At 43.1% G+C, this 14,175-nt stretch overlaps 1 protein-coding gene across 1 annotated transcript in view; it reads right to left on the bottom strand.

The window, feature by feature from the left end:
* The window catches only part of ITGB8 (integrin subunit beta 8), a gene marked incomplete at both ends in the record, with an annotated part of 41,515 nt that extends 28,478 nt beyond the window's left edge, over positions 1-13,037 (bottom strand). Inside the window, one exon of the mRNA XM_082284799.1 lies at positions 12,908-13,037. Coding sequence (XP_082140925.1) covers positions 12,908-13,037 — 130 coding nt within the window. The remainder of the gene's footprint in view (positions 1-12,907) is intronic.
* Positions 13,038-14,175: the final 1,138 nt, after the last annotated feature.

Below are 14,175 nucleotides of genomic sequence, written 5' to 3'. Positions count from 1 at the left end.
CAAGAGACAGAGCTGTTCTGATAAGAATAAACAGTTGACATGAAAAAATGAGAAATCTGTGTTTCTAGCTATTGAGATAAGGAATAAGGAACATTAATTCCTCATCATTGCAATCAGTAAACCAAGTAAGACAAATAATAAGTATGGCCTAATTAATTTCCTGCAATAATATCTGAGACTCCTTTCTTACGACATATAATCTGCAAAACATGTACTTTAATTTAAATGCCACTGACCACATAACAAAACATTAACACCTTTTTGTAATATGCACTTGCTAAAAAATCCAACAGTATGTGTCTATGTGCCATTTTCCAGACACATCGGAAAACTGACTGAAAAATAACTGTCCCAATTTTTTCTGTATGGTTAGTTTTTTGAATCTATTGAAACTTGATTTAGTTTATTAATACAGCCTATCTAGTAAAATACAGGGGTGTCTGTGTGCCTTTGTAAACTTCTAAGACAGAAGTTTACAAAGAAAGACTTCTAACCTTTGTAAACTTTCTAAGAAAAAAAGATCTTAAAATCTAGTTTCAGTGTGATCATGGCAGATAAAAGGGTTTAACAAATGAATATACAGTACTGCTGGATGCAAATCTCTTTGCTGATAACTCTCCAGTCTCAAGAGCTCCATTTTCACAACATGAAGTCACAGATTGGCGATAGACAAGCTTGGTACCATTGGAGCAAAAAGCTGAAATTTTTTTTAATAAAGAGAAACTTGAAAAAGTTGAATTAATTCCTTTATTTATTATTCTGTCTACATCACTACTCTGGTTCCCAAGTACATAGTCCCTTATAACAGTTACATTTATGGACACGCCTTCATTCATTAAATATTTATTATTTAGTTGTAAGCCTACTGTAAAACCATAACTGTTTAAGTATAAACTTTTCAGTTGCTTTAAAAAAATCATGGTAAAGCAAGAAACATTTTTTTATGAGTTGGCTCAAAAAAGAACTGAGATTTTTCCTGCCACTTCACCAAAAACAGAGTCCAGACAAGACTGAGTTACTGTTCAGCTGAAGCTAAGGGCTAGTTTCTACTGGCTTAGTTATAACTGATGTATGCCAAAAGGTATTTTTGACAAGGGCCAAATTCTCTGCTGGGAACTGCACAGGCATATGCATATAATAAAAAGTGAGTGCATCAGGTTAAACTACACTTTTCCAGCCTACTCCACAAAATTACAGCCATGCTCCAACAACTGTAGCTATTTACAGTGATCACAGGTGTGGCAAGCCTAAACTCTCTGCAACAAGAGGGATCAAGACAAGGCAAACATCATATATGTTATAATTATATCCTGCCTCCTTATTATGAAAGTAACTTTATCACAATCAGGGTATTTATCTCAGAGATGAAATAACAATAATGCACTCTGGAGTCTGAGAGAGGATGTTAAACAGGTTTTCAAACAGGCAGCACTTTGTTCAAGTACAGCCAAGAATTCGGATTTGTATCACCTTCACTGTTGGTACACGCTTGTGCTGGCTTTGGAGGGTGTACCATTTGCTTTCTTAAAAGAGAAAGCCAAAATATAGCTAGAAGCTTATACTCCCTGATCATGGCCCTCAGACTGGTGAACACTCATCAAGGCAAGAAGATGGGAAATTATCCAGCCTCTACAGAGCTGTTTTTCCTTCAGTTGTGCATCTAATCTTTTTCTAGGGCAGCAATCAGCCAGGCTATCCCTCTGCACAGATAATGAACGAGGCCCTCAGTAACTCATGTATAGCATCATTTATGAGGAAAGCTGCAGCTTTTATGCAACGTACTGCAGTTACCTTCACCCTTCTGTCTTCAGAACAAAGCAACATGACCCTGCAGAGGGAACAGACAGTGTCTGTCCCACCTAACACATGGTTTCCTGATTCACTTTGGCTGAGTGAGAAGATACAACAAAAAGCATTATAAAAATGATACAGGGGAGGGATTATTTTTCCATAATTATTGTGTCAGACATTTACTTGCTCAGATTACAGGAAAAAAATGAGTGCCTGTGCTTTAACTGCCAATCCTAAAACCTAATCCTGGAATTAGGGATTTTTCCCCCCCTTTTTTTTTTTTTCCAAAGAAAAAATAATTCTCTCTGCCTTTTGTGTCATGCTTAAAAAACCCACTATGTTACCACCAGATTTTCCAAGAAGATTACAAGGTATGCCTCAAAATCAGCTTTAAGAGGTACTCAGCCTTGCCCAGGAAAGGAGATTTCAGCTTGAACACTGTACACTTTTTATGCTTTATAATGAAATCTTAAGATTACTTGAGAAGGATACCAAACAACTTTTCTTTCCTCTCTCTTTTTTTCTATTACATATGGGATTTGTTAATTTGTTTCACTTCTCCATTACTGGTTGGGCACTTTAGTTTCACAATTCAGACAGAAAGAAGCTAAGCCACACACTGATTTTAAAATGTTTTTTACCAGCAACAGAAGAAGCAGTAAACTAAAACTCTGCATGGCAGAGACGTGTTTTTGCTAAGAAAATAAAGGCGTGTAAAAGAAAGGTACAAAACATGATTGGCGCTGTTAAATTCTGAGCCCTCAAAAAATACTTCTGTAAACCTGGCAAATGAGTAAAAACACCTTTCCATTGACACAAACAAGCAAAAGAAAAAACCCAAACCAAACTAATCAACTGTTAGTGTTCCTAAAAAGAAAAATGGAGTATAGTAGAAGAGATAAACCATAATGTGGTTACAGAGATGGTAAGAGGTAGAAGCGAGACATGAATAAGAAGTCTTTGCACATCTAAATAAATGCAGTGAAAAGAATCACTCGTGAACAAGTCCTGATAACTGATAGGGGCTTTCCATTCATAACTCTGCCAATATACCTGTCCTGAGAGTTTTGGGGTTCCCAAATTAATCTGCATTACGGTATGAACACAGTATCTTTTGAACATGAGGGTCTTTAGTGAGAGCTACACAGGTGATTTAAAAAGCCATTAAAATGCAAAGCAATACAGTAGCCTGCCTTGCCTGAGTTTGTGTCTTTGTAAAACATGCAAGAAAAAAACACCAAGGTCTTCCTTTTTTTTGCACATTGTGCAAGGTCTGAGTGACGCCACTGGAGAGAGCTGACGCTGGATTCAGCCGAACAGTGCAAAGACAAAAAGGGAGGACACCTCTGTCAACACAATATTAGGAAAGCCCTGGCAGAAAACAAGAGTCATAGATGATGCAGGAGGATAGAAAATGAGTAAGTCTGCTCTGTAGTGGCATGTGGACATGGAGTTCCCAAGAAGTGTATGGACACTTCTGTAATTAGAGAGCAATATTGATACTAAGCTTTGAGCCAATTATGTGAGGTTCAATAAGGGGGAGTGCCAGGTTCAGCACCTCAGTCAGAGCAACCCCATGTGATGCTATACAGGCTGGGGGCAGAGGGGATGGAAAGCTGCTAGCAGAAAAGACATTGAGGTTCTGTAGTGTGTCCAGAGAAGGGCAATGGAGCTGGGGAAGGGTCTGGAGCACAATTCTTATGAGGAGCAGCTGAGGGAGCTGGGGTTGTTTCTACAGAAAAAGAGGCTCAAGGCGGGCCTTATCACGCTCTACAGTTACCTGAAAAGGATGTTGCAGCGAGGTGGGGGTAGGCCTCTTCTCCCAGCTAACAAGCAATAAGACAAAAGGAAATGACCTCAAGTTGTGCCAGGGAAGGTTTAGACAGGTATCAGGAAAAATGTCTTCACTGAAAAGGCTGTCAAGCCTTGGAACAGGCTGCCCAGGGAAATGGAGGAGTCATCATCCCTAGAAGTATTTAAAAGATATGTAGATGTGGTGCTTAGGAACATGTTTCAGTGGTGGGCTTGTGCTGGGTTAACAGTTGGACTAGAGGATCTTAAGGGTCTTTGCCAGCCTAAATGATTCTATGATTCAAGGAGATACTCCTGACACTCTCTGAGTGTCTTACTCTCATCTCTCTGAAAAGTTCCAACATTTACATGAAGGTTGCACATCATTCAAGACGAAGACTTGGGGAACATAGGCCTCAGACAGATGCATAGCAACCCAGGTTTTTAATGTATATGTATCAATTTCAAAGATTTATTTTTATTTATTTTCTCAGAAGGATGCATATAACAGCATTTTAGAAAAGGTACTACCCAAAGTAGCTACTGGTATCACAGTTAGGTCTCACAAACACAATGTTCAAACCACAACCTCAGACATGGCCTTGACTATGAGAGACAGAGCTATTGACTACTCCAGTCTGACTTTGTTCCTGAGCCACAATACAGAATGAAAACAAGCAACGCAACCTTGAAATTTTCACAACACAATTTTTGTTTCTTGGCCAACTTTACTTGTAGCCTCTCCTTTCTATGAAACTTCCTGCTTTTCTGGGAGACAGTTACATTTTGTTGATGCAATTCATGCCTGCAAACAATGAGTCAAAGACTACTTGGCTTCAGAAACTAACCTATCCTGTCTCTTGCAAATAAAAACATACAGGAAAATTTACTAGGATTATATCATTAAAAGATACTCATTTCCCACAGTCATAAAAGCTAATGCTTTTATGGCACAGGTTTGATGGTCCTGTTTGCACAGCTTTACACCAATAAAAATGCAAAGCATGTGAAACCAGAGGGCTTTTTTTTTTATTATTAAATCCCTTGATTTCAAGGAAACTTCAAGATGTGTGGAGTTAATTCTGTTTCCTAGGATGGAACACGGTCATAGGAATCATTGTACTCCAGTCATTTACAGCTGCTAGAAGCTCCCTTGGAGTTGACCAGCTTGAACACAGTAATGCTGCTCGAGCAAAGCCTGGAATGGCTACTGCCATACATCACTGCTAATTTAATTTCTTGTGTATTAGTAAGCACTGCTAGCAAGTAGCAAGCACATCAACAGCCCCGAATGGTTGGTATGTTCCTGTGCATTCTATAAAGTCTTACCTAATTAGGAGGTCATAATGGTTATAAAGGTAGATAAAAATGACTATTTTTTGCCTGCTTAAGAAGTTCAACTTTGAATAAAAGACAAGCCCAAGCTTTATCTCCCACCATCTTCTACAGCTCTACCTCCTCAAACCAGGCTTCCAACACTCAATTGTTTCTCTAACATACCTTTTTATTGTATATCTAATCATCACCAAGTTGTTGCTTTCTGCCCTACAGGAGCATGATCTCTCCCTGGCACTGTGTCTTCATTCACAAACCCAGCAGCAGCGCAGAGGATGGGCAACTGCTGAGAATAGCTCAGAGCTATTTCTTCCCACACAGTGTCACCAAAGACAACCTGAAAGATTCTTTGTCCATAGCAATGCAAACAGCTTACTTCACTCTCTTTTATCTGCATATATGGTGGTTTGGAACAAACCTACTTTGCATTTTAGACCGTAATTCCAAAACCTGACAACCTAGTGGAAAAAGTCCCTCAGTTCTGAACACAAAATGATAAACTGAATTGTGCTTCTACAGAAGATTTTCCTGAAACAAACCAAAAGCCCCAAACCAAAAGCTGTGCACATGGGTATTAGGGAGACATGTCAGAGTTAAAACAAAACACTGAACGCATAATACGTAGTTTACACTCACAATGAGAAAACCTCAAGAATATTAAATAAAAGCTAAGACTTCAGAGAGGTATCAGAGAGGATAACCACCACTCCTTAAGGACTTGTAGGTAGTCCACAAGATTGGGAGGAGCATTTATTCAAGAGGGCTATTTAAAAAAAGTTACTGTTTTCTACAATACCAAGTCTCTGGTATTTGTTATTTCAGTAATTTGCTTCTCAATAGGGTTTTCAATCTCCAAAGATGGTTATTTGCCCTAAGACAAATTTGTAAAAACTTTCTGGTATTTTTTCATAATTAAAAAACGCAAAACCCAACCCACCTGTCTAGGAACAGACACTGGCCAACCTTTATTTTAGGTTTAGCCTGTTAAATGTTTATAATTTGGGGACAAAGATTACACAAAACATGACTGTGGGCTATAAAATATGCAGACTCCCATACTAGCTGTAACTACAGGTACACACAGACTGAATGCAAGCTTCTGCTTGTGCTCCTTCAAGGAAGTATTCACATATGTGTATGGTCTGCAGGTGCAGCTTAAATGCTCTCTAAGGGACAGACTTCAAACACACAAATTCTAGGTTTTAAACAGGTAGTGGTTTATTTAATGCTCTGAAGTACTGCCACAACATTTTTAATAGCAAAATGCACTCCAACAGCTTTGCTTAGATTGGAAGAGCCTGCTTGCTGATGTCATGAGTTTTATTTAGTAATTTTGTGCCATTTGTGCCAGTGTGTAAGTTGTTCCAAGTTTTCTTATTTCCTGGTAGTCTTGTTTGAACAAAAAGATGGGAACTTGGTCGTTTCTAGGAAGAAGCTCCCATCTGAGAGAAGCAAGTTGTTCTCAGCACAGTACTAACCCCTTTCACCCTGCAGAGATAACATGGAAATAAATCGTATTCTCAAATAGAGAACAAACAGTATTCACTTAGCCTAATTTTCTTGAACATTGAGAAGGAACAGAATTTATTTTGGAAAGGGCAGTTACTGGTTTAATCAGACTTGAACTACTTTCGTGATGCCACCATACATCACACAGCTGTATTCATAACATGGCTACAACTGAAAAATACCAAAAATACTTAAGTCTTCAAGATCGGAACCCAGTGAAATACTGCTGCTATCAACCTAACTCCCAAGACTGTGGGTAGAGAAGAGGCCTGAAGTAAAATAAAAATCAAACATCCAGGAACATCATTCCACCTGCCTGACACTACAGAAATTTCCTCCTCCAATAATCATAGTTAAAATCTTTGTCTCAGTGTCTTTTGATGACCATAAATACTTCAGACTCTTTATTATTGTCACCATGAGTAAATACCAAGAAGCCACCACAGGCATATGACAATGAAGTCATGGGAAGCAGAGAAACATATAAAGAAAAAAGTCAATTATGAGCTTTGCAAAGTTTTCAATTTAGGCCAATTTAGCCTCAGCTAGAAGTTGCTTTTTTGGCAGCTTTCTAATGCTGTAAATTCCGATCATCCTGAAACACTTACATTTTGCTCAAGGGGTTATTCTTGTTCTGCCACCAGAACAAGGGGGAATCCTGAATGGCTGGCAAGAAGCTTACTTTTCTTCTTGGAGGAAGGTTCCATTACAGCGTACAGTGAACTAATTCATTAGAGCCCCACTTCCTTCCCAGAAGTTAAACTAAATAGCCCAAGTCCATTTATGTAAACTGCCAAAAGAAAAAAAAAATTAATAAAGTTCAAGTACTTAGAAAGGAATAACAGACCATATCCTACTTTGTTCATCAAAAATTATGTTTGCTTAAGCAGATGAGAAAGAATTATTACATCTTTCCACTGGTTAGACAGAAATCAGAAATTAGTAGTGGAGATACAGGAACTTTGAAAACAAGATTTTGCTGAAAAGGACAACACAAGTAGAATGAGAAGCACCAAGGCCTAAATAATTTTATTTTAAAAAAACCACAGAAAGTTTATTAACACAAGGCAACCAATATTCTTCTCCAGCTTTCTGTTTTCAGTACATTCATCATGAGAAGCCAAATTTAAACCAAGATGTCTGGATAACCAGTTACAGTAAAAGCACTGAATAGTTCACATACATAAATTTCGAAAATATATCATATGACTTTAGTGCCATTAATATAGTTTAAGAATACTGACAAGCTTTAAAGCTCAGGGTACCAAGCTATTCCACTTGTCCTTCTTATCCTGACAGAACTATTAAATCCCAATCACTGCCTAACATACACCTATCCTGATCTAAAAAAGTATAGTTTTTCTAAGGGTGTTTTTTAAAATGTACATTGTTGAAAAAAAATCATGTAGGTAATGCAGTTTTAACTTGTACATTAAGGTTATTATTTCTTACATCAGATCTATTCATAGAATCAAGGACAGAATCAGAGTAATTTAGGTTGGAAAAGACTACTAAAATCACATAGACCAGCATTTAACGCAATACTGCCAAGTCCACCACTAATCCTCTACATTGATACATATATATATATATATATATATATATATATATACACACATTAAAAGCTTGAGTTTATATGCACCTGTCTGAGGCTTCTGCTCTTCAAGTTTTTGTCCTGAATGATTCCACCCTCATGTAAGTGGTGGAACTTTTCAGAGATGAGGCTAAAACACATGTAGGCTCAGGAGTATCTCCTTGAATCATAGAATCATTTAGGCTGGAAAAGACCCTTAAAATCCTCTAGTTCAGCTGTTAACCTAGCACAAGCCCACCACTGAAACATGTTCTTAAGCATCACATCTATGTGTCTTTTAAATACCTCCAGGGATGATGACTCCTCCATTTCCCTGGGCAGCCTGTTCCAAGGCTTGACAAACCTTTCAGTGAAGAAATTTTTCCTGATCTCCAATCTAAACCTTCCCTGGAACAACTTGAGGCTATTTCCTCTCATGCTACAATTTGTTACTTGGGAGAAGACACCCAGAAATGCGAGGTCCCTGGTTTCTAAGTAAGAACTTACAAAAATAATGATGACTCTGACTTTCTGAAAAAGTCTTGATATATATCAGCAGCCCATGCCAATTTACACAATTTGTAAATAAAATATCTTCGTTTTTTTCTTCTCCTACTGTAGATTAGTAATTAGTTCAAATTGTCCCAAACTCAAGACACAACATGGACAAGTCATCACGAATTCTTCATAGGGATTTGAAAAATATTACCAGCATTTATGTACTCTGTAAAGGGAGATTATAATCGGACATTTAATGTCTGCTTGTTGAACATACAACCACATGGGGGTCATTTAATGAAGATTTTCTTTAGCTTTCATGAAATTCACATTCTGACATCTTTCTGATGGTCTGGGGAAGTAAATTAAACTTAGACTGTATTTTAATGGAGAATCAATTTTATTCACTCAGGCCTCTTGACTAATGGGGTATAATTATTTGCTTTCTCAGTTGTTGCAGTCCTTGAAAGTTTAAGGGCCAGAAAAGAATCAGGTGTCTCTCCAAACTGTAGAGTATTTCTGCTGCATGCAATCTTCAGACTGCCTTGACAACTTTCCTCAGCAACAGCATATTCAAAATGACAGAGACAACCTTCCCAGAGCATCAGGAGTATAGTTATTGCTCTTCTAGTTCATAAACTGCCCCTCTCCTCTCTTTTCCCAGTCTCATCTCAAAACATCTGTAGCATGAAAATATTGTAAATACTACACATGCAACTACCAGTTTCATTCAACCTGTAAAAACCATAGAATAAAAATACCCTTACCATATAAGCCCCCTGAAGAGAAATGAAATTGCAACAAATTATGAGAAGCGTACAATTTGCAAGCAAATATGGGCAAATTATTGGCATAATTCGCTTCTTGAACAATGCACACATAAACGAACCTCCCCCTCACTATTCCTCAGAACTGCAACCTACAGCCCTCTCAAACTCCCAGGTTGTTTTTCCCAAAGGCTGGTTCCCAAAGGTTCCTGAAAGGTTGGCTTTACCAAAGATGGTCCATTACCCTTAGGGAGCATATCACCCACGCAGACTCAGGAAATTAAAAATGGGTTTTCTCTTCTTCTTGGATTGTTTTAAGCCTCAGGAAAAGCAGAACTGGCTCAGTGTTGAGTATTCCATACAACTCAGCTTCTTCCACTGAGTCTCAAAAGAAAATGGGCTGCATGGGCACACAACAGAATCAACAGACAAACACCAATTAAAGCCATCATGATGTATCTTTTATTTCAGACCTTTTTGTGTGCGTGCATGTGTGCCACAGGACATTTCCTGACCACCTCTCTTCAAAAACTGTTCTTCCACGGGTGGTTGAATAGCTTTTCTTATTCCTTTGAGAAGTAACACAGTAATGGTTTATGAAACTTTCTTACTAGGGGGAACACACACAGAAATCTGATGTGACAAGAATGGTGAAGCACCAAAGACCTTGACCGGAGAAAATTAATGAAACAAAAGTCATGCTATTGGCATAAATCAATTAACAACTGACCCTTTCATGATCACAGATCCCCCACTTTCCCCAGTGGTCTTGCCAATTGACACACTCAAGAAGACTGAATGTATTAACTTTTAAAGTTGGTATTTAAAGAGATCTGTCAATCTCAACTATCTAAGAGAATTGCTGTGTGACTGTTCTCTAAATCAGAGATGAAGATTTTCATGCCATCCCATCCCTATTTGCACATCACAAGTACACTCTGTTTACTTGAGCTTCATACAGGAATAATTCCATAGATATTTTGGAAAGCACCAAATACCTTAGTTTTCAGATTTTAATATTAATTATAACTGGTTTTGGGACACTGCTAAGGTTTGAATCAATATCCTCTGTTAACCCTGACCAATCAGTCATTCTTCAGTATTTAAGCCCCACATAACCCACGTGCTTATACAGCAGATAAAAAACAAATTTCAACAGTCAGTTTCTGAACACGGCAAGGGAACTGACTATCTTCACTGAAGTGAGCACTTACACAACTGGTTAGCACAATGCATACACACTGCTGTAGAATCCAGCTTTTATTCAGTTCACTGGTTTACATCTTTAGGAGTTTGTCAGGTTTCAAAGTTCAAACATAAATGTAGGGATCTGTAGAAATCCCTACAGAACTAGCTTGATTCTTATGTCAGGTATTTGTTATAGTTGGCTTACTGAACTGCAAATTTCCTTTTGGTGAGACTTACTGAACAAGGGACTCTTTGTAGAAGGCAGCAACACTACCCTTTTTATCTGAGCTTACAGAACCTGTAATTTGGGAATTGCAAATTTACAGCATTGTGAGATTTCCTTTTGCGTTCCTTGTAACTTCAAACACTGGGCCAAATTCTACCTTTACTTATCCCCAAGCAGTGACTCACCCCTCAAACTGCAGTTTGCAGAACAAATACCTCAGGTAGTATCAAGCTGTCCATTTTTCTATTAGAAGAGCCACAAATGGTCCAGGAAGAATGAAATAAATTTGAGTTCCTTGTACATTTCATATTAATTCCAGTCTCTTTTAGAACTGAAGATTCAATGCAACAGATATGCAGGTTCTGCCAACTCTGCACATAAAAAAACTGAACTTGCTGATGGCACGGGAACAGCGCAATGCTTTTCTCCATGCCCAGCACTGTCGATGCAGAAGCAAAGAGGAGTGGCTGCTTGAACAAAGCCATGCTGCCAAATATCTGTACATGGAGCTGCTGCCCAGTCTCTCTCGAAGCAGCCTGCAGACATTCAAAGAATCCAGGTGGTGCTGCACTGGCTATCACAACCAAATGTAAAAATCACAAACAACACTAATAATAACAAAAAATTTTACGTGTTCATTCACAGAAAAACAAAACACTCTTCTTGCTTCAACTGTGACTGTAGCCTGTAAAGTGATTATGTATGAAGGAAAGAATTCAGTGTGCCTTTCAGCTTTCATGAATTAGCAGAGGTTTCAAAAGAAAAGGAAAAAAAACAAGGTCTATCTGAGTTACAGTCTGCCCAATCTGAGAGCTGTTGTCACAATAAACACATAACCCATGACGCATTGCCCATATATATTTTCACTATCAAGCACAACAAAGACAGCAAGCATCCTTTGGCACAAAAGCCCTCCTGTGGCATAACCTCCCCCCTGTGGTATTCTGTTCTGATGCATTATTTGCACTAGTGTGTACCCAGGAACTACACTCATGAGCAAGCACAACACTGCATTCAGGCACAGAACCACCCTCTTCATAAAGTTTCAATTAGCCTTTCAACTCAATAGCACTGCATAATAAAGAATCTGGGATACTACACACAAGATGGCATGTTTCATAAGAAATTTAATAATATATTTTATTTTTTCCTATTGACATTTAGTTTGGTTCTGAATTCAAAATATGAAGCCAAAAAAGCAAAATAAATTATCTTATGAAAGTTAACAAATTATTCCATTGTTTTTAATAGCACTGGGCAAATCCTACTGAATTAGGCATGAATTTGTCACATATACAATAAAGAAGTTAAGACTAATACATTGTTCCCATTGTAAATCTTAGTTTTAGAAGTTACATGTTAACATTTTAAATCAACTCCAGGCTTAAGCTTGGAAATGCCAATTATTCCACAAGCAGAAAAAACTACAGAAAGATGACTGACAACCTGATCTACTTTGACCACTGCTAGCCAAGTAAGATCCTTTATGAAATAATTGACTAACCAGCTTGCTATGTCAACTGCTGTACTAAGGTACTTTTGCACAAACTCCTCTCACCCTGCACACATTAAAACTGATGCCCGGGGCTTTGGGAAGCTATTCCACAACGCGAAGGGTTACCCACATTTACCAGAGCCTTTTTCACCCGGGGACCGTAGCTCCCGGGGAGCTGTCAACATGCACGTTATCCCAAGGTAAACAGCAGACAATCTTCTCGTAGTTCTATCCCTGTTTAACCCTGCCACTACATGCCATATAAACGACGTAAACCAGAGTGTTACCATCGCCAAGAACTGTCCATCCCTTGGAACCCCCGGGCGGGTCCTCTTCATGGAGTGTTGCAGAGGGTGCACTTCAGGACCCGCAGCACCCTGGCGTGCGATACTCCCGTGGGCTTCCCGGGAGCTACCACGGCTCCCTAAAGGCGGGACGCCCCCGGGGTGGACAGTTAAATCACGGGCTGGCACTGGCGGTGTGAGCTTTGGGCAGGGACCGGCGGCTCCTGCCCGGCTCTCCCTGCAGGTACCGTCCGCCCGCCAGCTCGGCCCGGCCGGCCGGCGTGTGCCGGTGGCGCCGGGCGGCCCCAGCTGTCAGCGCTGTGTCCCAAGGCAGCCGCCGGGCCCGGGCAAGCCCCCCGCGCACGCACGGCCCCCGCGCCAGAACCGAACCCAGCCACAACCCCAACCAGCCGGGGCACGGCGAGCAGCCCCGAGCGCTCGGAGACTTACAGCGCTGGCAGAGTCCCGGCACGGCCGCCAGCAGCCGGGCCGCGCCGAGGAAGGCTCCGGGGCCGCGCTGGCACCTGGGCACGGAGACGATCCCCGCGGTGAGGCACGCCAGCAGCGGCACCCACATCATGCGCCGCTGCCGGCACCGCTCCCGCTCCCTCGCCCTCTTCTCGGGGCCGTGTCTCTGCGCCTCGGCGCGCTCAGTCCCGGCCCCTGCGGGGGCGGCGGCGGCGGCGGGGCCGGGGGAGGGGCGGCGGCGGGCTCGGCACAGGTAGGGCGCTCGGCGGGGCGGGCGGGGGCCGCCGCATCTCGGGGGCAGCGCCTGCCGCGCCCCCGGGCCCCGCCAGGGCCGGCCCCCCCCGGCAGCCGCGGGGCCCGGGCCGAGCGCGCAGCTTGGCTCGCTCCATCCGCCTCTAGCCCGGCGCGCCAGGGGCGCCTCGCCGCCCGCCCTGCCCGGGGGGCGCGGGAAGGCTCCTGGCACGGCGCAGGGAGCGGTGGCGGCGGCTCCGCACTTCCCTCGGGCGAAGAGGGCGGCTGCCGGGGGGGGCGGGGACAGCCGCCCCCTGCCCGCCCCCGCCGGGGCCAGGTGGGCGCTGCCCGCCGCCGTCCCGAGCCGCCGGCGGGGCCGTCTCTCCGCGCCGCCGGGACGGGGTTTGCCGAGGACGGGGAGGGGAGGACAGGCAGGGGACCGCGGCCGGCGGCGCTGCGCGGAGCTGTCCGGCCCCACCACGGAGGGTGCGCGCCGGGCCCGCGGGTCCCCGCGGGTTGCCAGGAGACGGCAGCGGGGCAGGTTCCGCGGGCGGGAGTGCGGGGGCGGGCCCGGCGGTGAAGTCACTGCGCCCGCCCGCGCCTTTGTTCGGCGGCGGCTGCGGGTCGCGGCTCCCGGAGCTCGGCACGGCCGCTGCCCCGGGCGGGGAGGCGGGCGAAGGCCGCGGGCAGGGCGCTTCGCCGTCAGCCCCCGCCGCACCTCGCCGGCCGCTTCGGCCCCGTGGCAGCCGCCCCACCCTGCCCCGCCGGTGGGGCCGTCCCTCGCTCCGTGTGACCCCGCCGCCGCTCGCTCGTGCGAGCCTCGCCGCCGTCACCACCTCTCCACCCCGCGGCGCTGCCCCCCGGCCCCAGGAACGCCACCGTTTCCCCCCGGGGGCGTCCCGCTGGCAGCAGCGCGCCGGCCCCTGGTGCGGGCCGGCAAAACGCCCCTTGTCACTTCATGTCACCTAAAAAAACACCTCCTCTCTTTTACCGCCCTCCCCGAATGATTTCTGCCCGGA

The sequence above is a fragment of the Coloeus monedula genome (assembly GCF_965178545.1).
Source record: "Coloeus monedula genome assembly, chromosome: 1".
Lineage (NCBI taxonomy): Eukaryota > Metazoa > Chordata > Aves > Passeriformes > Corvidae > Coloeus > Coloeus monedula.
This window is presented reverse-complemented; position numbering and strand designations above follow the sequence as displayed.